Source organism: Gadus chalcogrammus, chromosome 21 (genome assembly GCF_026213295.1).
Source record: "Gadus chalcogrammus isolate NIFS_2021 chromosome 21, NIFS_Gcha_1.0, whole genome shotgun sequence".
Taxonomy (NCBI): domain Eukaryota; kingdom Metazoa; phylum Chordata; class Actinopteri; order Gadiformes; family Gadidae; genus Gadus; species Gadus chalcogrammus.
In genome coordinates, this window is record NC_079432.1 from 7412822 (window position 1) to 7436014 (window position 23193).

General features: G+C 51.0%; 1 protein-coding gene across 6 annotated transcripts in view; it reads right to left on the reverse strand.

Moving 5' to 3' along the window:
- The window catches only part of ino80 (INO80 complex ATPase subunit), a 39851-nt gene that overhangs the window by 4124 nt on the left and 12534 nt on the right, over positions 1-23193 (reverse strand). For all 6 annotated transcript variants that reach the window (XM_056581183.1, XM_056581185.1, XM_056581186.1 and 3 more), the window contains 12 exons: positions 22923-23056; positions 22353-22420; positions 21938-22031; positions 21255-21477; positions 18419-18559; positions 16900-17125; positions 6919-7046; positions 2390-2484; positions 1978-2050; positions 1395-1553; positions 962-1064; positions 528-616 (listed from right to left, as the gene is read on the reverse strand). In XM_056581183.1, the coding sequence (XP_056437158.1) occupies positions 528-616; positions 962-1064; positions 1395-1553; positions 1978-2050; positions 2390-2484; positions 6919-7046; positions 16900-17125; positions 18419-18559; positions 21255-21477; positions 21938-22031; positions 22353-22420; positions 22923-23056 (1533 nt within the window). The remainder of the gene's footprint in view (positions 1-527; positions 617-961; positions 1065-1394; positions 1554-1977; positions 2051-2389; positions 2485-6918; positions 7047-16899; positions 17126-18418; positions 18560-21254; positions 21478-21937; positions 22032-22352; positions 22421-22922; positions 23057-23193) is intronic.

Genomic DNA, 23193 nt, shown 5'->3' on the forward strand with positions numbered 1-23193 from the left:
TTTTTTGTGTGTGTGCGCGCGAGTGTGTGTGTGTGCGTGGGGACATATATATGTGTGTGGAGAAGGGTGGCGGAAAAAAGACACGTAAGCCATGAAGGATTATGAGAACGCAGATCGTTCAACTTCTTTCCGATTGTTGTTGTGAATTACAATAAGTCTTTGTCATCAACCTCTGACCGTACAAAAGCCCACCCACGGGCACACCCAGAACCCAGAGGGAAGACACATGGAGAAGGAACAGAGGAGGGCTCCCTCGCTCCAGGGAGGGTGAGGAGGGCATGTGTTGCCCAGCGTGGAGACACATAAACGACCGTCAGGTCGTTTATGTGTCTCCACGCTGGGCAACACATGCCCTCCTCAACCTCCCTTGCTCCAGAGAGGGAGAGGAGGGCAACAGATGCCCTCCTCACCCTCCCTTGCTCCAGAGAGGGAGAGAAGGGCATTTGTTGCCCAGCGTGGCGACACATGAAGGACCTAACCAGTGTGCGGCCCGTCCAATGACTAATGGGCAGGGAAGGCCGGCTTACCTTCTCTGCGTATTTCTCCCTCTTCCTCTTGCGGTCCTTCACCTTGCTGCACTCCTCCAGGTCCCTCTTCTCCTCTTGTCTGACGCGCACTACGGGAGAACACACACACACACACACACACACACACACACACCACTGTGAGGACACGCGCATGCTATGTACAGCATGTATCTGGGTGTATGCGTGTGTGTGCGTCTGTGTTTGTGTGTGTCTGCGTGTGCTTCTGCATGTTAGTCAGTCAGTGTGTGTGTGTGTGTGTGTCTGCTTCTATGCGTGCTTGTGTTGTGTGCGCTGTGTGTCAGCGTTGTTTGTTTGTGGTTGTGCCTGTGTGTGAGGGGCTGTGTGTGTGTGTGTGTGTGTGTGTGTGTGTGTGTGTGTGTGTGTGTGTGTGTGTGCGTTTGCGGGTGTGTGTGGAGCATGCGTAGGCCGCTCACGTTTCTTCTCCAGCTCGTCGTCATCCAGCAGCAGGCCGACCACCTCCTTCGGCTTCAGGGTGTCGGGCTTGAAGTTCCCGCCTGAGATCACCACCCGCTGGATCTGATTGGCAGACGGTGGACAACGTTGATGAGCATCACCATGGTGTGGCCAATGGCGTCAGAGCTTTAGTGAGGCCAGTATTGTTCAGCATTGTTCTGTCTGTGGTCTAAAGGATGTTTCTTTGTTCCTGGCTCCCTGATTATGGATCCCAGAAGGAGGAACCAACACATTTGCGTCATGTCGCAGGCTGACAACAAACCACAATCTAATTGAATAACATATCTTTGAAATGAACTACAGAATGGCTTCTCATCGTGTCATAGTGTGGTCATCTATACGTGCGTGTATGTGCGTGTTGCGTGCGTGCGTGCGTGCGAGCGTGCGTGAGACCTCGCTCTTCTCCTTGGCGCGCTGCAGGATCCTCTCCTCGATGGAGCCCTGGCAGATGAGCCGGTACACGGTGACCTGCTTGGTCTGGCCCAGCCGGTGGGCCCGGTCCATGGCCTGCTGGTCCACCGTCGGGTTCCAGTCGCTGTCGTAGAAGATCACCTGGGGGCGCACGCACACGCACACACACACACACACACATACACACACACACGTTGAGGTCATGAGGTCCATATAGTCTCAATTCATCTTGACGACACATGTTTTCACGAGGTCCACTTCCAAGTAGAACAGAGACAGACACAATAGGAGACAGAGCTTTGAGGAGAGAAACACAGGGGGACATAGATCGGAATTTGTCGATTCAGGGTTTGCATCATAAGACGGGCACGGTTTCAATAAAAACAACGTCCCTGACCGATGAAACGCAGTTAAGGGGAAACGTGTGTGTGGACTAATGGCTTCACTGTGGGTCCGAGCGTTTGCTGAGGCATCGACTTCACGCGCACTCAATTAAGCGTTGGAATGGCGTGTTGACGCTGGCGGGGGCCGGTGTTTACGTGGGCCATGTTCTGGGGGGACTCACCGTGTCCGCAGCGGTCAGGTTGATGCCCAGCCCCCCCGCCCGTGTGCTCAGCAGAAACACAAAGATGTCCGTCCTGCAAAGGGAGGGCTTTGTTAAGACCTTGTTATAAACACACACAGATGCATGTGCTCAAACACACACACACACACACACACACACACACACACACACCACACACCACACACACACACACACACACACACACACACACCAGAGTATGACTGAGGATATTGGAAACACACACACACAATGTAACCTAAATTCTTTCCAATAAAACACAGAAACCCCCCCCCACCCCCCCAGGACTTGACTAATGAAAGCCAGAGAACGCAGACAGATCACGTGGACACACACACACAGATACACCACACACACACACACACACACACACACGCACACGTTTCCCCCTCACCGGCTTTGGAAGTCTGCCACCATGTCTCTGCGTTCTGAGATCTTGGAGGAGCCGTCCAGACGCATGTAGGTGTGCTTTCGGTAAACCATGTACTCCTGAAAACACAAGAGGAAGAAGAAGACAAGAGGAATAGAGAGAGAGATAAATGAGGAGAAGGAATGAGGGACAACATCAACCCCTGCAGTCTCTCAAACTTCAAAGATCGGTTCTCCAGAAGAATGCACATGTAAGACTTGAGCTTCGCTTACGGCCAGAGCTAGACTTCATATCTGCTTTAGATCAGCAGATATTTCGCACTGAAATAGAAAGACAATATTTGGGCAGCACTTGAGTTGAGTGGGAGTCCATTAACAACGTTGAAGGGGCCACTTTTGGTACCACACACTGTGCTAATGCATGGCGAAAGCATCGAAGTGCGTCAAAGTAGAGCTTCACACAGGCCAAGTGCTTTTCCAAGCGCACCAGAATGGGAAAGAAGGAGTAGGAAGTGTGTCCCGGCGTGTTCTAGTCACATGCTTGTTTGTTCATTAGCCGTGCACCTTATCAGCTGGGCTTCGCTGATCTCATCACTTCCTGTGCTCGGCGAAACTTTCCGCTACTGCTGTTATTGGGGCGGTGTGTGTTTAACAGACCGAGCATACCCCCTAGCTTAGAGGTTAAGACTCACAGAGAATAGGTAGCTCCGTCAGATACCGCCGTATCTCATCAAGGCTCAAACTGGAACCAGAATAATACGCTTCAGGCATGGTTGTGAATTTATGAGGCACATCAGCCCCTAAGTGGGCATTAAACCCTGATCTAATACCAATGATCTCACCTCGTTTACAAGCACGATCTAGAAAGCGGAGTTCAACTCGAATACTTGATGACTCTGTGAAACTACGGCTCAGATATACCGATTGTAAAAGTCCCATGGATTTAAAAGGGAACCATTGTTCTGACACCGGCTCGTGGGGGCGGTGGTAGCGTTCATCTCACCATGCATTTCTCTTGTTAAGGAACGAGTTGCCTTCAGCGGGGGCGTCTGATAGGCCGTCATGCTTTCAGTGGTGCACCGAGGAGCTTATAAGAGCTGTTAGACCCCGATGTTCGGTTCAAAGCACCCAGAGCTGTGGTTTCCTTTGCTGTGGGATCCAACACACTTTAGTGAAATACCCACTTTAAAATATGTTATATATATGCACTTTCAGATCCCAAAGCCCCAGTATGGGTTTTTTGGTGCTCTGAAACACTTAATATGAATAATCTCAGCTCCCAACACACACACAAGAACGTACAGAGTTGTGTGTATGTATGTATGTATGTATGTATGTATGTATGTATGTATGTATGTATGTATGTATGTATGTATGTATGTATGTATGTGTGTATGTGTGTATGTATGTATGTATGTATGTATGTATGTATGTATGTATGTATGTATGTATGTATGTGAGTGTGAGTGGGCCCAGAAGGTGACGATAACGAGGGTGGTGGGGGTAGGAGACAAGGTTCAGGGCCACCACACTGATGAGGTGACATGGTGATGTATCAATCTTTACCGACACCCCTTCCTCCCACCTCGCCCACAGAAACACACCCCACACTCACTCCAGCCATCAAGTCTCACATCGGACCCCAGATAAGTCCTCCCCAGCCCCCTACGCCATGGAGGGCTCTCCTCTGCGTGCGTCTCGCTCGGCTCCCCCCAGAGCCCCATGTGCTCAGAGACAAGACTACATTAGACGTTGTGAGGGGCCCCCAAACGCCTCGTTTGCATATCTCCTGCGAGCGAGGGCCGTTTGCAAAAGCTCTGATTGGCCTTAAAAGCGTATAACCCAGGGCCTTGTTAAAAATCCTTGCAGAATAAAAAAGGCAGTATATTTTAAGCAGCCCCCATTACTACTAACTGTGTTATTACTCTCCGAGTTGTCTGCGAGCACAGACCGCCATCACCACCGTGCTCCGCTTAAAAAATGATGGCTGGGCCATTATCTTGAGTCCACCGCAATGAGGGATAAAACCCACAATCCGAAAAAACCCAGAGCCTCAGACTTCGGCCTAACACGTCTCTCACAGCCTGGAGGCTCTTTTACCTAGGCACCAGCAGGCTCCTTGTCACGGCAGATCTGGAAATCTGTCGATAAAAAAGGGATTTACGCCAACCCTCATTGGACATCAATGCAGCCAGCCGTCTTAAACGGGCTTGTGACAGGCCCGCTAAGCTCATAAAAAAAAACACTTTACTGCTCCATTGTGTTCGTAAACGCGGACAGATATAGCGTTTGGAAATGGAGAGATGCCACGTTGCTATTTTTGGTCGTCTTTTTTTCTTTCAAATCCAACGTTTATGCAGCTATTCTGGTGTAGCTAGCTCCAACTCTCTTTTTATTTCTTGGCTGAGGGGAGCAAAGGGGTTGATGCTAGCCCTGAGCTACTCTAGCGGTGGCTATCCTACAGGATGTAAAGCACTGTTGAGAACAGCGACAGACCAAGAGCACACTAAAAGGGATGGACCAAGAGGCGAGGGCCAGGCGAGGTTAACCAACGCGGTTGATTTTTCAATGCAGAGGAACCACACAGGGGCATCAGCTCAACACGGGACGCGGGTCCAAGGCTGACCGTATTTACCAGTAGCGCTTTGCTCACGGTGGTCATTTCAGACTAGCACACTAAAAGTAAATGATAGGGAACGTATAAAAGTGCAGCTCGGTTAGCAGACTTGTATTTTATTAAGTGGGTTTCGATTCCGTTTGCCAATGGATTTTAGTGCCGTGTAAAACCCAAGACAAAACGTGACACTGTAAATTACCGTAATGCATAGCACAGCACCGCAGCAGGGGGACTTGACCATATATGGGCAACCTGGTGCAAGATGGCATGCAAGATCAAGATGGAGGCCACTACTACGGCTGGGGTTTGTGGGAAGAAAAAAAGGAACGTAAGCGTGGAAAGAGCGCACAGGTCTTATCCAAATAATCAGAAAGAAAAATGCAAAAAAGACGACTCTGGCTTGCCTCTTTATTATAGACACACAGGCCCCTAGCAACAAGGGCCGTCCCCCGGGGGCCCATGTTGCCTGCGCGTCTGTCATCAAAAGACGCGGGGCCTCACCCATGGCGTCACAGATACAGGCCTTTTTTCGGCCTCAGAGAAATGTGTGTGTCGTTGACTCTGGGCGTTTAGACAATGGAGTGACACACTAGAAACCGCCTCGTCATTCAGCCCCCCCTGCTAGAAAACGCCTGCCAGTTCCCACGCCCGCCTGCCAACTCACCGCCCCCCTCCCCCCCTCAACAACACGGACAACAAATAAGCAACACCAAAAAAGAAATACTATTGTTTCTCACTCCTCCATTTTTGCAAAGAACCTACTAACCTTCTATACTGACACGCTAACGTTCTACCCTTCCGTTTGGCTTGTTTGTTGTCCCCGTCAGGAGAAGTGCAGGTCCCCTACTACACCTCCCCCTCCCCTCCCCCGTTCTCCCCATCTGGCTTGCTCCCCCTGCAGATGAGCCCGCTTGCTAATTAGACCTGACCTGTTAATTAGCCCGCTAATGAGAGTTCTAACGAGGGACAGCGAGACCCATCATAGCACTAAGGACCGGATATTCAACACCAGACACAAAATACTTCTTGGCCTTTCTTATTGTGTTCGTTGGAGCAGCCGCAACCATCCCCAGGAAAAAAACATTATTTCTCAGGGTGGGGGGAAATGTAGATTCATGAGTCTATTCACAAATTCCCAAAAACTTTTTGTTTATGGAATTTTATTTTTTATGAATAAAATCCCTTTTGTCATAGGTTTGCCTATGTGTGTTTACATTATTGCACCCATCACATCATACCATTAAACCCACGTTACTTTGCTGTCATTTAGCGCCTTCATGCTCTGTTATGTTATAATAGCGTTTTCTTAAGCTTGTAGCGACTGGAGTAGCTCGAGAAATCAGTAGCCCTATGTATTGAAACAAGAATAGAGTTTGAATCTAGTCGTGCTCCGAGAATCCCAATTGAAACGAAACGTAATGAAGGGTTCCCATCACTTATTATTCCTGGAAACATGTTAATGCTAACAGGATATGCTAATTCCTGGCTCTGATGAATGCCAGCGCCATCAAATCCTTGTACAAAATCAATTTCAGAGATGTTTTGGATATTTTGTTTCAGTTAGTTGCCTGGGCTACAGATGTTCCAGGAATCATTTGTCAGCAAAACAAACCGTAGAGAGCGTTCTTCCTTCAGTGACCTGTTTTGGATTAGCCCACCGTACTAAATACACACACACACAAACAGTACACTTCAACGGTTTGTGCATGTCTGTGTTGTTTTGTACTTGCATGTGTATTCTGGCTCTGAACTCTGTGGGCTCTGACCTCTATGGGTTCATGTGTGGGTTTGTGTGTGGGTTTGTGGGTTTGTGTGTGTACAGTCTGTGCGTGCGTGTGTGTGTGTGTGTGTGTGTGTGTGTGTGTGTGTGTGTGTGTGTGTGTGTGTGTGTGTGTGTGTGTGTGTGTGTGTGTGTGTGTGTGTGTGTGTGTGTTTACCTCCAGTAAGTCTATCATGCGGGTCATTTGGGAATAGATCAGGACGCGGTGTCCCTGAGTCTTGAGACGACTCAGAAGGATGTCCAGGGTTTGCAGCTTGCCACTCTCCGTAATGAGACTCTCCTTATCTGAGAGAGAGACAGTGAGAGGGAGCGAGAACGAGAGCGAGAGCGAGAGGGGGAGAGAGAGGGAGGCAGAGAGCGAAAGGAAGAGAGAGTGGATAAGAAGAGAGAGGGGGGTAGAAAAGGAAGTTAGACTCTTGATCTCAATGTATAGTTTTATGGCAAGTTATTGTTTATTAATATGCATTGTTATAACAATCATTATTATTATTCATACAATTAGACAAGCCTCATTCTGGTAAGTACTCTATAGAGGAAAATACTGGTAGGTTGAAGCGTTCTGTTGAATAGGCAATGCTGATTGAAAACCTATGTAGAAAAGGTCATCGTCCCTTCAGCGGAATACATCTGGTGTGAAAACCGAAGTGGGCCACTTCTCAGGAGCCCTGACAAGGTCCCGCGTTCAACGTAATAAATAAAGAGTGTGAACCCAGTGCGGGCAAACACACACACACACACACACACACACACACACACACACACACACACACACACACACACACACACACACACACACACACACACACACACACACACACACACACACACACACACACTTCATCCAGGGGGATCGTGGGTGAGCCCTAATCAATACACTGATAAACCGGGGTGGATTTTCCTGGATTAAGAGCCTTTCACTACCACGGATCAGCCCGGCCGGCTCATTCGCCCCTTAACACCGCGCCAATCTGCTGCTTACACCGGGCTCACACACCCCATCGACCACACCGGGGAACGACTGGCAAACAGAGCGGCCGTGTGTAAAGGGAGGAGGAGCCCACAAAGAGAGAGGCCAGGGACGATGATGACGATGTGACTTAAAATCCATCGCACACAAAAGGGCCCAAAGTGAGAGCAAATTGAAGCCCCCCTGGGCAGCGGGGTCTTGGAGAAAGCAAACGCAAAAAAAGGGGTGAATTAGGTCCCCTGGCGCCTTAGCCCTGTAGTCATTGACCGCAGTGGGCAGAGAAAGAGGAGCTGCTATGGCTGGGACCCGACAGGTCTGTTTCTGGAAGCGGTGGTTAGGCCTCCATCACAGACCACGCTAATGAGAATTTGACATTGGCTTCTCACAATGGGCCGAGAGAGAGAGAGAGAGAGAGAGAGAGAGAGAGAGAGAGAGAGAGAGAGAGAGAGAGAGAGCGGGAGAGAGAGAGAGAGAGAGAGAGAGAGAGAGAGAGAGAGAGAGAGAGAGAGAGAGAGAGCGAGCGAGAGAGAGAGAGAGAGAGAGAGAGAGAGAGAGAGAGAGAGAGAGAGAGAGCGGGAGAGAGAGAGAGAGAGAGAGAGAGAGAGAGAGAGAGAGAGAGAGAGAGAGATAGAGAGAGAGAGAGAGAGAGAGAGAGAGAGAGAGAGAGGGGAGAGAGAGAGAGATAGAGAGACGGAGAGAGAGGGAGAGGGAGAGAGAGAGAGAGAGAGAGAGATCCCGCCTGACGTGACTTTCTTACATAATATCTGCTACTTCTGCATGAGACATTAAGTGCATGTGCACGCATGTGTGTATTTATGTGTAGGCACACATGCATATGTGTGTGTGTGTGTGTGTGTGTGAGAGAGAGAGTGATCGAGAGGGAGAGGGGGAGACTGGGGGGGGGGGGGTCACCATCGACCTGCTGACAGGTCCACTATGGTGGCCTGGCTGAGGGTCGCGACCCCGCACAGGGCCAAGGCCTAAAAAAAGACCAGGGTCTGGGCGGGCACGGGGCAGGGGTTGGGGGGGGTCCAGGGGTCGGGGGGTCGGGCCACGGAGTGTCCCAGTGGGAGGGTGACCAGTGGGTCCACCAGGCGTTGGACCTCAACACTTGTTCCGGAGCCCCTTTGTAACGCCTAAAACCCGCGGGTATAACACATGTTCTGGCCCCGTTTCCTTGCTTTGTTTGCTTGTTATAGACCGAGCCGACCACCGTGAAACTATAATAAAATAGGAGAGGACGAAGAATCCCAAACGCCCCTTACAATACCAACGTCGCACTGAAAAGGCGAATGGCATACGTCTGAAACACCTTCGACCGGGAGGTTATTTTTTTTCTTTCTCCGGGCTACGGCGGCATAATCCAAACGGGGGCGTCAAGAGAGCCAGCAGTTCCAGAAGCAGCCCCATGCTAATGCGTACTAGCCCTGAACCCTGACCCCTGACCCCTGGGTCACATCGCCCGCATCCCACCAGACCCCCTACCCTCCAAAGGTCAGGCCCTGTGGAGGTGTTAAAGAGGAACTAATAGGGCCCCCCCAAGGGGTCACACCCTGGGGATGGGAGATCGGGAGAAGGGTGTCTGTTGAAAGCCAGCGGTTTGTGCTCTGACACAACAAGAGCTCAAACACGTAAAAAAAATACCTTCAAAATAAAAGCGTGTGAGGGGTTGTTGTGGAACTTCTGCTCTGTATATATGGACCTTGTCGTAACTATGGAGAGTGAAATACGCTGGGAAGAAAGTCAAAGAGGGACCCAGCCACGTGCGCCGGGCGTGTGGCTCCCAGCTTGCGTGTGCGTGTGTGTGAGAAGGCTGCGGGCCCCAAGACAAAAGTCTGCCTTCTGCCCTCGACAGACCTCTAATTGACTCTGGCGTCAGGAGAAAACACAGAGGGGAGCGCAGAGCAACGCGGACAGAGAATAGAAGCCAAAATGAAAGGGTGGCAGCGGGCGGGAGAGCCCATAAAAGACAGGGGGGAGAGAGAGAGAGGACGAAGGAGTAACAAAGCCACGGAAATCAGTGGATTCCTCAAATCCCACATCATTCAGAATGTGTAAAAGACAGATAGCCGGGAGAGATTTGTCGGGGCTCGGATATGATCAGCGGTGGTAATGTGCAGGCAGGGAGGAGGGAGAGCGGGAAGGAGGAGGAAGACGTGGGCTTGTTTGACGTGGAGACTGGGTGCAGTAAACTCAGCGGTGGTGGAGGAGGCCGCGGTGGTGTTGTGGTCTGGACCCTGGCTGGCTGGGCCTCTCCCCACCACCGGTGCCAGGCTCACTGGGGCCAGCTCCCAGTCAAGGGCAGCCGCGGAGAACCACCAGCCTCCGTGCCAACCCTCCAGAGTCCCCCCAGAACCCCCATCCCGACAAAACACAGACACACACACGCACACACACACAAACACAGTAATACCCTTCAGACCACCACCAATCCGGTTTGTTTTTTTTATCACAGATTGAATCCCAGCATCCCAGACTCTATGTCGTGTTTGAAACAGGGGTCATCTCGTCTACGATTTTGCGGGCAAATTCGCTCCAACAGCACCATTATGGGGATTCAAGCTTTTCAATTGGTAGATAATTCGTCTGGTCGGTTTCTCCTTGAGGTGGCGCTCTGTACCCCAGCTGAAGGTCTGGGTGTGGGCCTGCTTGGTTTGTTCACAGCGAGAGCATTGTAACAGGCTTTACAAAAGCTGAATAGATGGATAGGATATGATACTTTAACAAGAATACATTAGAGGAATAGCAGGAGACAACCGGAGACGGAGAGAAAGAACAAGTCCTCACGTGTCTCCACCCCCCCCGGCCAAAAGGCTGACGTCTAACCGATCCCACCCGCGTGCGTAGTACCCAACATTTGCATCTCTGTGGCCTTCCCACGTCGGGGGTGGCCGGGTTCAAAACATTTAGCGCTGAGCTTACAAAATGTTCCATTTCCAGAGGACACTGGCACGTCCCAAAAAGCATCAACATGACTGTGATTGGGTGAGGGCTTTGGTGGTCCGCCCGGTGCCAGCACAACGTTCAGAGCTTATGTAACACAGTACACGCGGCTGGGGAGCGACGCATGAGTGGGGGCTCTCAAAAAAAAAAGAAAAAAAAAAAGTGAGTGAATTTGATGTTGTGAATCAAACATGATACACGGATTACAGGGGGCTTAGCGCGACTCTGATTGTATTGGCGTAGCGGTGGCCGCCCAACTTAGCCCGCACCGCAGCGTCTCCGTGGATAGGTGGTGTGAGACGTGTGAACACGTGTAATCCTGCAAAGAGTCCGGTGAGCCGAAAGCTGAGGACCAGGCATCGGTTCGTTGTTAAAAAAGGACTCCACGACGAAAGAACGAAAGAACCGACCTGGAAGTCCCACATATTGTAGGGATCACACACCCCTTGGCCAAACGAAAGATGTGATACAGTCTCACACACACACACACGCATGCACACGCACATGCACACACACACACACACACCCCGAGGTTGCTATGGAAACGCACCACGAGGCTCACCACCTGCCCTGCCTCCGACTTGGGGATCAAACCCTCGTCCGGTTGGCCTGCTCCCCCTCCTCCGACCCGCCCCATCCACACCTCCTGCTACCAACATAGCACCTCCTCCTCCTCCTTCTCACCTATCCAACACACCTCCAGGTCCCCTCACGCTCCGCTCGTTACCCCCTACTGCCATCACCAACCCCCCATCCCATTCCCTACTGCCATCACCAACCCCCCATCCCATTCCCTACTGCCATCACCAACCCCCCATCCCATTCCCTACTGCCATCACCAACCCCCCATCCCATTCCCTACTACCATCATCAACCCCCCTCCCTCCATCTTACAAACAAACACCCCATACTCGTTCAACCTCCACCCACCTCTCTCTCTCTGGACTATGTAATCCAATCCGTGTAGAGCCAGAGCTGGGGGCTTGACATGGTCCTGACCCAATTAGGGCCCCTGCTGCCAGCTAATTAACCCCGGCCGGCCCCGGTGCCTGGAGTCTGATACTCCCCGACCAGCCTCGCTGCTAATTTCATTAATACCACTGTATGGTCTTAGGCCCCGCTGACGCCCCCCCCGCCCCCCCCCCAAGCTCATCGTCTACAGCTTAGATGGGGAGGGAGGGAGTGAGTGAGGGAGGAAAGGAGGGAAGGAAGGAGGGAAGAGGGAAGAGAGAAGGAGGGTAGAGACAAGTCGAAAGAAGGAAAGCAAACGAGAAAGAAAAGTAATATAAGGCAGAGCGCAAAAAGGAGTAAAATCAAATAATAATATATAATAATAAGAATAAGAATAATAAGAATAATAATAATTAAATAATGAAAGAAAGGGAGCCATTAAGGGAGAAGAGAGTGACAGACCAAGGGAAGGATTGGCTGAAAGATGAAGCACCCAAAAAAGGGGAAAAAATCCTCAGAGATGATGGAAGAAGATGGATGGGTGGTTATGTGAGAAAGAGAGACAGATGGGGGGCAAGGGGGACGGATCGAATCAACGATTGAATCAAGCAGCGGGCCCCTCACTGTATAATGATACATTACACTGTGGAATCAATAAGTCAATGGCCAACACTTGTTCTGCTCTGCCGAGGATGGAAATATTAGCCCCGAGATGCACGGGTGCTGCTTCTGCACGTATCGACAGAATCCCCCTTAAACCTAATTTTCTGTTCGACTCAAGCACGGGGCCGACTAAGAGCCAGATGCCGGCAGGAGGTCGGGGGCGAATCCCTGAACGGCGCCGTGACAAAGCCAGGGATGTCGGGCCTCGGGGGTTCTTTTTGGTAGGGACCCCCCTCGTCTGGGTTCTCCTGGAGAGAGATCTCACGTGGAGCTCCCCCCACACTGATCACTACTACCATCCACACCACCCATTGAGCTATGTGCACACTCACTGACGTTCTGGAGCAATATGCTCGAGAACATCAGTGAGTGGGCCCTGCAACACTTCTGTATGATGTCTACATGTGTTTGAATGAATATGAATGGCAGGAGATCATCCTCCTGGCCTCCCCCCGGGAGAGAGGAGGAGAGATGAGACAGGGAGTCTGATACCGGCTCCGGCTATGGCGTCAGACTCGGCGCCGCGTTGTGGGGTGGTCCCCACAACGCGGCCCGAAGCTCTGCATACCAGGAAGCCCACACCGTGCTGCAGACATGGCCAGTGACAAGGACCCTGCTCGATAAACGTCCCCGCCGCAAGGGAGGGACACACACACACACACACACACACACACACACACACACACACACACACACACACACACACACACACACACACACACACACACACACACACACACACACACACACACAATCCAAAAGAGAAGTTGTGTTGGGGACATAGAGGGGAAACAGAGATGATGGGAAAACGTGGCTAATGTCGCCCCCTACTGGCACGTTTTTCACTTTTGCTCCATCAACGCACGCTTTCTCCTTCTTAAAGGTGCAGTGGTATAGAGATGGAGAGTCGAGAGAGAGAGAGAGGAGGGTGAGACAGAGAGACAAACCTCACAATTGTTGTATTTGCTACAAGTATTAGTTTGAGGGTGGTGGTTCTGGCAGCCAAGCGAGACTGTTTTGGGAAGCGTACAGGCTAGCAGGGAGGGTACTAGAGAGGGAGGGAAGGAGAGCGAGAGAAAGGGAGAGGGAGGGAAAGAGAGAGAGAGGGAGAAAGAGAGCGAGAAATATAAAGTGAGATCAAGAGTGGAGAGAGAGAGAGAGAGAGAGAGAGAGAGAGAGAGAGAGAGAGAGAGAGAGAGAGAGAGAGAGAGAGAGAGAGAGAGAGAGAGAGGGGGGGGGGGGGGGTCAGAGAGAGAGAGAGAGAGAGAGAGAGAGAGAGGGGGGGGGGGGGGGGGGGGGGTCAGAGAGAGATGCTGCTGTGGCGAGCTGGGCCGTTGGTCGTTGCCCCTCTATCAGAGGGCAAGGGAAGCTTCCTGCCATTTTGCTACAGAGCTGCGTTCCTTTTGAAGGGACAGGAAGAGCCAAGCCACCGTTCCCACAGCCCGCCCGTTGGCTGGGGCTGGCCGGGCCCGTTCTCATAGTCTGAACCACACAATGACACTTTCACACGCACACGCACACACACACCCTAGTAGCTGAACACACACACACAAGCAGTGTCGCTGAGGGGCCCGTGCACGGCGCATGCGCTCACTTAAAACAATCACACTCATAACACATAAAACATAAAACCTTTTATGCTCCCTAGCTGGCACGCACATCACGCGGGAAACACACCTCCACCACTGGAACAACAGCGGGCTCCCAGCCGCCCCCATGCAGCCAGGCCAGGGGGGGGACAGGGTGCAGGATGTACAGGGAGAGGGCTGTCATTTTGTGGCTGCCCCTCGCCTTCTAATTAGTGCTGGAGACGGACGGGCCACACAGACGCGGGACAGAGCGCCGCATGCGTCTTGATTGTGGAATGCGCCTCGAATAAACCCTTCGGGTTTTTCCTCTCTCAAACCGAAAGAACAAATGTTCAGAGTAGGATTTTGCTTTTCGAGGCAAATGGTTCATGTGTACATTTGAGAGAGGTTGTTGGGCAAAAAATAAATAAAAAAAAAAACACACAAAAAAACCCCAAGGGTGTGTCGTAGAGCTCTCCAATTACAGTGCAGAGGCATCTCGCGTGTCCCCACCTCAAGGTATCAGTTAGAGACTCAACTGCATGGCTTCATATCCGGGCTGATAGCGGCCTGTCACATCCGTCTCTCTGATTATAACCATTACCCCCGCGTGATTGACCCCTACATGGGGGGGGGGGGGGACATACGTCTCTTCACGCTTTCCCTCCACCACCGGGAGGCAACAGCTGGCAACCGGAACAGAAACCCCACAAGTAGCTGCTGCGGTCCTTGCCTTGCTCAAGGGCAACGTAGGGAGGTCAACTAAAAAGATGTAATAACCACCATAATGCTACTCAATTGTATAGTTTCAAACACACACACACACACACACAAGCATGAAGAGACCGACAAACATGCACAAAAGCAAAGATAAAAGTCTCTTTCTCCTTCATGACCTCACCACACACACCAGAGTTATTTCCTGAACTCCCTAGAGATATAAACGTGACTAAGAGTAGACGGGCTGCTCTCCTATAGACCATCAACAGACTACCCCAACTCCACTAATGAAACCTATATCCCAGCAGGGGTGTGTGTGTGTGTGTGTAAGAGGGGGGGGGGGGGGGGGGGGGGGTTAAGGTACCACCATTGTTCCCCCCCCCCCCCCCCCCCTGATTCTTAATAGTTCTCTGTGATGAGATCCATCTGCCGATATCAGTTGGCAGAGCTACTCCCGCTGCACACAAACACGCCACACAGCCATTTGTTCAGCTCGGCACTGTGGGACTGGGAACCTGTGTGTGTGTGTGTGTGTGTGTGTGTGTGTGTGTGTGTGTGTGTGTGTGTGTGTGTGTGTGTGTGTGTGTGTGTGTGTGTGTGTGTGTGTGTGTGTGTGTGTGTGTGTGTGTGTGTGTGTGTGGGGGAGGTAGAGATAAGGGGTGGACGGTGGGAACCCCCAGTCCGGGGCCTCGCTGTACATATCTGAGCCTTGATGTGTCGCAACAATGTGTTGTGTGTGGAGGACGGCTGCCACACCGCCGGGTCACTTCCTTCCTACCGAGGCTGAGAAACAAGACGGAGTCGCAAGGAGAGAGAGAGAGAGAGCAAGAGAGCGAGAGACAGAGAGAGAGAGAGAGGAGAGAGGGGACCAGGACCCAGGAATCAGTTCTGATCCCAGATCAGGCTGACGTCCTCTCCATCGGCAGTATGGACTGGGCCTGGAGGTGGGGTGAGCTGGCCCTGGATCTCCGTGTGTGTGTGTGTGTGTGTGTGTGTGTGTGTGTGTGTGTGTGTGTGTGTGTGTGTGTGTGTGTGTGTGTGTGTGTGTGTGTGTGTGTGTGTGTGTGTGTGTGTGTGTGTGTGTGTGTGTGTGTAATGGGTGGGCGTGTGTGAGGGCGGGGGGAGATCTCAGACTTTGGAGCGTGGGAGAGTATGTGTGTGTGTGTTGATGGGAGACACCTCAGGCCTGTGTGAACACAGTGACACTTGAAGTGAATGGAACCCATGGCGGGTACGCACACACACATAAACAGACGTGCGCACCACACGCACACACACACACACTTTATATATTATAGTGTTACCTAATGGAGCACTCGCACAATGACCAGTAGCTAAACTTCCTCACTTTGTCTGGCTTGACAAGGGCTTTCGTACTGTTCTCACTGACCGCCACCCTCCCCCCACCCCCATCATCACACACACACACACAGACACACACACACACAGTGTTGATCCCGTGTACAGTATATTCAAGCTGGGAATTATACTTTTGAGCGAAGTTACGCCACACTCTAAGAGAGAAGGCCGTTTATCGCAGGTAGAGAGGTCTGGGAAGGTCAGCATCAGGGGAAATGTAGTCTTTGTGAACCTGAGGCGTCTTAGCTAACCCCGGGCCGGCGTCATTCATCTTGCTGCCTGGCAGCCAATCAGCACACACTCTGCTCTGGGTGACCTCCAACCCGGCCAGCGACACTCGCCTGATAAAGAGCCTGGGAGAGCAATCTCAGCACATGATGCCGAAAAACACGCATGCAACACACACGCAGACACGTCCGCATGAGATCCCCACTTAAGATGCTTTGGTGTGTGTGTGTGTGTGTGTGTGTGTGTGTGTGTGTGTGTGTGTGTGTGTGTGTGTGCACTGATAGCTGTGTGTTTGTTGCATACATCGGAACCTGTGTACAACTACCTCCATTACCAAACCAATTGAAGTACGAGCGGGTTCAATTGTTCCTCAGACACAATCAGAAGATGTCGATTTGTTTGCCCTACATTCAAGCGACCTCCCTACACCATAGCTCGTGTTACTCCGTCATTTATTCACGACGACAGACAGACGGGTACTCAAGACAGACGACTTGTCCTTGTTTCTGTTTTGAAAGGGTTGCAAACCCTCTCTCTCTTTCTCTCGCAAATAATCAAACGATTATAAACGTTTTTTTTTTCATTCATTGGTGCTCATCTGATTGACAACAACAGGGCTCTCCCCCCATCCTCCCTTCCCTTCCTTCACTTCCCACATTCCTTTATCTCATAACCAACACACCGGCTCTGCTATCTTGCAGACGCCACACACACACACACACACACACACACCACTCACCGGGTATCCTGATAAAGGACCAGCCGTGGCGAGGACAGACGGCCATGGCGCCCCCGGGTCGTCGCGGCAGGAAGGCGTTGGCCCGGGTGGCCCAATCAGAGGCCAGCTCCGGGGAGCCGTAGAGGAAACACTGCTTGGAGGCCACGCCCCCGCCGCTCCGCGTCAGCCGCCACTCGTACTCTGCGCCGCGGTCGGGGATGTAGCGCTCCAGGGGCGCCGCCGTCACCTAGGCAACCGAGGGAGGAGGTGGAGTTAGCGATTTCAGGTCTGAGCTGGAGAAAGGTTTTGCAGGACGAAAAACCTTATCTGCTGGAAACGAGAATCGCCTGGCTGAGCCTCTTCCACTCGATCGGTTCGGGGGGGCGTAGGAGCTATTATTTGAGTGTAATATGTTGGAAATGGCCTAACCATCCGTAGGCTATTAGTGAGGGAAACGCACTGTGAGAATATATCCGTGTGCCGGCCTCTGTAGGAGCCCATTTCGATTTTTCAGGGCTACCCATCAGGGCATTTTTCTTCCCTGATTGGTTCGGGGAAATCCATCTTGCCTGTCAATCACAGGTGCGGGAAATGCAATCCTTCTCAATGGTGGAGAAACGTGAGGGGTGAGGGGGGGGTAGAGCAGAGAGGGAGAGGTTGTCCTTATTTGGGTACATATTATTTCCTGCCCTCTCTTTTCTGCCCTCTCTCTTTTCTGCCCTCTCTCTCTCTCTCTCTCTCTCTCTCTCTCTCTCTCTCTCTCTCTCTCTCTCTCTCTCTCTCTAATCTGATCGACAGCCGCAGCTTTTTAAAGCAGTATCATTACTAATGCTTTGCCTTTTTCATTCTATGTACCCTGAACACGAGCGACATTGTCTTCAGCCGCCTGGTCCTGTGAGAACCCTGACAGCGTCTAGCCCAGCTGAACTTCGGTGGAAGGCAGGAAGCCGCCCCGCCGGGAGCCCTGCTCTTTACTGACTCAGCAGGCCGCCTGTGTTCTCCAACGGAGCAGGAAAAGCCAAACAAACACCTGGGCACCCAGGGGTGGTCACACACCCACACACACGCACGCACAAACACACACACACACACAGGACCACGGGACGTTTCATTCTGTTTGTTTTAAGTGCAGCTGGAAGTCTGCTGGAAATCACACACACTAGCACACGCACCCACTCACACGCACGCACACACACACACACACACACAAACACACGCTAACAGATGAGAATTGTGCATTGTTGCTGGCTCTCCTCTCACCTTCCTTTCCAATTCCCTTCTCACCACACACAACCCTGATCTAACACACACACACACACACACACACACACACACACACACACACACACACACACACACACACACACACACACACACACACACACACACACACACACACACACACACACACACACACACACGCTCCTCTTCCACGCCTTCTCATAGCACACCAACCTAATATCTCCAGCAATGCATAACCTCTCATACAAACGCACGCATGCCCGCCCACACACACACACACACACACACACTCTCCTACCCTGGGTGCGGCGATGAAGAGGAACTTGGGGGGAAGGGCGGGCTGGCAGGGCCGCACCGTGGAGGTGGCAGACCGTCGGTTGTGGATCCTCACGTCCCTGTGCCCCAACACGCCTGGCCTGTGGGCCGTGAACACCAGCTCCTGGAACACACACACACACACACACACACACACACACACACACACACACACACACACACACACACACACACACACACACACACACACACACACACACACACACACACACACACACACACGATTAGTACACAAAAGGGTGAGAGACCACACACCTAAAGTGATAGTACTCTTAAGTTACCATAGAACAAAAATAATTACTATTGAATGATAATGATGACATGTTCAAACTGATAATTCCCTAGAAAAGACAATTCCTCGAAACGCCTGCAATGTTGTGCAAAAAAATAGGATTTTGTGTCCCGAAGGCTTGACATAACAACACAACGTTAGCACAATTCATGTGACCGCAGCAGGATTAAGATGGTAGGACTGCAAGCCCTGCCTCTGCTGTACACTAAACTTTTGCGTGATGCGTGGCTTTAATCGTACATAAAAAACGAGCAAAAAACTGCAAACTCAGCTGAAGATTAAGGGGAAAGAGATAACAGAGCATGATAATAAAGCAGTGCATAGATAGAGAGATAGCTTGATAAACCAGCAATTACACACATGATGTTTCAAAATGACCTCAGAGAAAAATGTAATGGATACACAGTGCCTCCAAGAGGCGGATTCGGGTAGTGCCACTACTCAGTGGGATTGATATATTGGACAGAGAAGTGCAGTGGAAACGGCATCCCACTGTGAAATGGAAATAGCTCTAGGATTACGGGAAGAGCCTACAAGTCCATGCCAACCCCCAACAGGAACAGGAAGCCAGGGGTGCAGTGTGTACGTGAGACGAGAGACATTGAGGGAGAGACAGCGAGAGGGAAACAGACCAAGAGACCTCAGAGAGGGCCATGTTGGGTGCCAAATACTTCAGAAATGAACCCCATTTTAATAAAAGGGTGTGTACTTAAAATGTCAAGGGTTTTGTCCAGTCGTAAAACTTATAGTCCTTCTAATTGCCTCAAAGGAAAGTCCACATCATGCCCAATGTGCTCATGGCAACACCACATACACACAAGTAAATCCTGAGGCATTAACAAGACAAACACAAGATCATTGCTAGGGTGCATAGCAATCGACACCCTGCCGCGTTTTGGGAGCCGTCCCCGCGGCTAGAACCGTTAGCAAGCATTAAGCGCCCCACTCCCACTTTGTTCTCAAAGCGTGGTGCCAACAAGCTAACCAGCTAGGGCTGTGGAGCGGCGGGGATGTTAAGGACGGGCCTGGGTTCAGTTTTTATTTTACAGCTCTCAAAGTGAAACCCGTTTTTTAACGACTGCGTTCTAAAGTGTAAACAGGGCTGCCGGGCCGGGCCTCTGAGTCACGGCTCCGCTGGGTGGGAGGAACCCAAGGAGCAGGGGCCGCGGGCGGACGCCGGGGGATGGAATTACCACGCCTCTCTGGCTCCCGCGCCTTCCACCCAATACATGAATGGATCCGGGCGAGGTGTGGTGATCAGGTATCTGATACCTGCCGGCGAGGGGGTGGAGCCAGAGAGGCTGGACGGAGGGCCCTGTCCTATCGATTAGTGGATTCATTTGTAAAAGTTCTCTGATGCAGAGGGGATGAGGGGAAACTCAACGTCCCAGGTATGCCAGCTGGGGATGTTTGCCCCGGTCTGAACTCACTATACTTCTACTTTGGTTACAGATTAGAGTGAAGTAGCTTGGGACTCGGGGACTCTGGGCCGTGTGGTCATTCCCAGGGTTCTGTGCGGCAGAGTCTTGCACAGAGGTGAAAAACAAACTGCCATTCATCTACTTCCTGGACAGAGTCCATTTCCACTTGAAAGATAGCTTTTAATTAACCCCAACCCGCAGGGAAACTAACCCTATAGCCGGAAGACTGCACACATCAGTTCATGAAAATCAGAGTGGAAAATACAAGGACTGTCACGCTGTCGACGAGCTGAAGAGAAAATTGCTCGTCTAATCTGCTACTGCTTGTCTGTGGGCGGTAGAGCAGCCCCTAGTACCTTTCCTCTACATACTTTGACTGTGGACGTCTGACGGATAGTTCTACACAGGCCTGCAGGGATCGGACTAGGCTGGGAGGAAGATCCGGTTCCATGTTGGATCTCATCGGAGGGGTGGAGGGGGCAGAAAGCAAGCCGTCTGAATCCACCCTCCCAAACGACCAATAGCTACACACACATGCACCAGTATAATCGTACTCAAGTACGGTGTGTGTCCGTGTGTGTTTGTATGAAGGAGTGTGTCTGTCTTATCCAGAGATTGAGTATATCACTATGAGAATGTTGATAATGGTGATGATGATGAACATCGTTGTTGTCATTATGGATACCATCATTATTTAGGATATTCTCCATTTTATGGTGGAAATAGTATTGACCCTTTTGTGTATATGTAGGCGTGTATGCATGGATGTATGTATGTATGTAGGTAAGTGTATGCATGTATTTGCAATCATACCATATGTATGACATTTGTTTGTTACTTTTAAAAATGTGAGAAGGGAGGGCTTGATATAAGCTGCTTCTGCCCCTACCCTGGTTACGACCAATAAAAAAAAAAGTCATTCAATCATTAATTTGTGAATGTGTGTGTTCGTCCAGCCATCTGGGAATGTGTGTATCTGTCTGAGTGCGTTAGTCCAACTGTATGCTAATATGTGAATGTGTCCGTCTATCCATCTGTGCGATTCTGAGTGTGTGTATTGTGTGCGTGCGTGCGTGCGTGCGTACCTGAAACAAGGGGCTGCTGTGTGTGTTGGGGAAGGCAGTGGGGCGGTTGAGCCACAGAATGAGGTCGCGGCGAGAGAGACACGTGTTCCCGGGTCCCTCGCCCCCCGACTCCCCCGATGCCGGTCCCCCGGTCTCCACCTCCACCTGCTCATCGGGCAGGTCAAACAGCCTCCGGTGATGGAGCCGGTAGGCGGCCTTCAGGGCTAAATACAGAGCTAACCACCTGGACAGAGAGTTAAAGTCATCTTTATGTCCACCCAGTAGTAGTAATAGTACATTTTGTTGCTAGGGTATGTAAAAATGATATCAGTTTGGTACTGGCTCTTAAAAAACACATTACATAACATAAGCGATCTGGTACTAGGATTTATAGCATGTAAATGACATGCATATATGGTAATGTTTATCTAACAACCAATAGCCCAAACAACAATTAGCCAAACACATGGGAAAATATAACATATATAACAATATAACTTCACTCAGTTCCTCAAGCAGAAAATCATTCTGCTCTGCCTGTCTCTAAACATTAGGGGCGGGGCATGTGGGAGGTCACGACCGAGCAGGGGGCAGGGCTAAACCCACAATGCCTCTCTGTGTCCCTCTGAGTTCCCAGAAGAGACACAGTGGAAGGGGGGGGGGGGGGGGGGGGGGGGGCGGGCCGACAGGAAGTGGAAGCCCACCTGTCCAGGGTGCCTCGCAGCATGACGTTGGACATCTCCGCCGGAGAGAGGTCCACGAAGCGGAGGAAGGAGAAGAAGCTGCCTTTGTCCTTCCCTGGGCCCAACACAAAACCGCGTGGGAGAGAGTCTTAATGATATGCAATGCAATGCAAACATCACTGAAAACAAACTGGCTACCATCGAGTAAAAATACATTATGAAAGTATGATGATAAACAACAATTATTTGTGTCATGCATTTATAGAACAGGGCATGCTGAGGTTGAGGTGAGCAGTCTAATATGAAAGTATAAATTTCCCAGCAGTCAAAAAGAGGGGTTGGGGATAACAGAAATGGGGTATAAACTGACAAAATAACAATTTTCTTTTCATTTTGGGTGTGCGCTGTGTGCTTGAGGGGCCATGCGTCAGCTCACCTTCCCTGTGGAACAGGGACTGCTGAATGTGGTTTGGACAGAACGGAGAGAGCAGCGTCTGCAGCAGCCTGGGAGAGATGGAGAGATGGAGAGAAACCGTAAAACACTGATTTTGGTGTGTGTGGGGTTTCAGTGGTAGAACAGTCGCCACGGGATGTTCTGTCATACAATCACGAGACATCCATGTCCATGTACCAGTTTGTGGTGGATTTCTCTCCTTTCCGCTTCTAATTCACATTTGTGATGTCTGACACAACCTCCTTTTTGTGTCCTAAGCTGCCCCCCCCCAAAAAAAAAATCTATATTGCCTCAAAACCCCCCCACAAAGCTGAGCAACGGGGGAAGCCGCCCCCAGGGACATATGGTCTGGAAGAAGAAAACCATCATCAGCAGAAGCCAAATCCAGAAACTTCAAGGAACACAAGATGAGCAATGAAGTGAGACATTGGCCGACATGGTTTGTGTGTCTGTGTGTGTGTGTGTGTGTGTGTGTGTGTGTGTGTGTGTGTGTGTGTGTGTGTGTGTGTGTGTGTGTGTGTGTGTGTGTGTGTGTGCACCAGGAGAACTTACTTATTCTTGGCCTGGTTGTGTGTGTGCACGAGGCCTTGGCGGTAGAGGAACTTGGACATGATGTAGGGCTTGAGGGCCATGTGAAACGGAGAGCGGGTCTCCTGGCGCTCAAACAGGTCGGGATGGTTGCACACCTACGCACACAAACACACACACGGCCATTAAGTATGGACACACACACACACACACTTTGCCTAACACAACACAGCTGTAGGAAGAACACATGAATCCCTAACACCGCAAAAGCAATCCTGTAACTAACGTGGGCCGA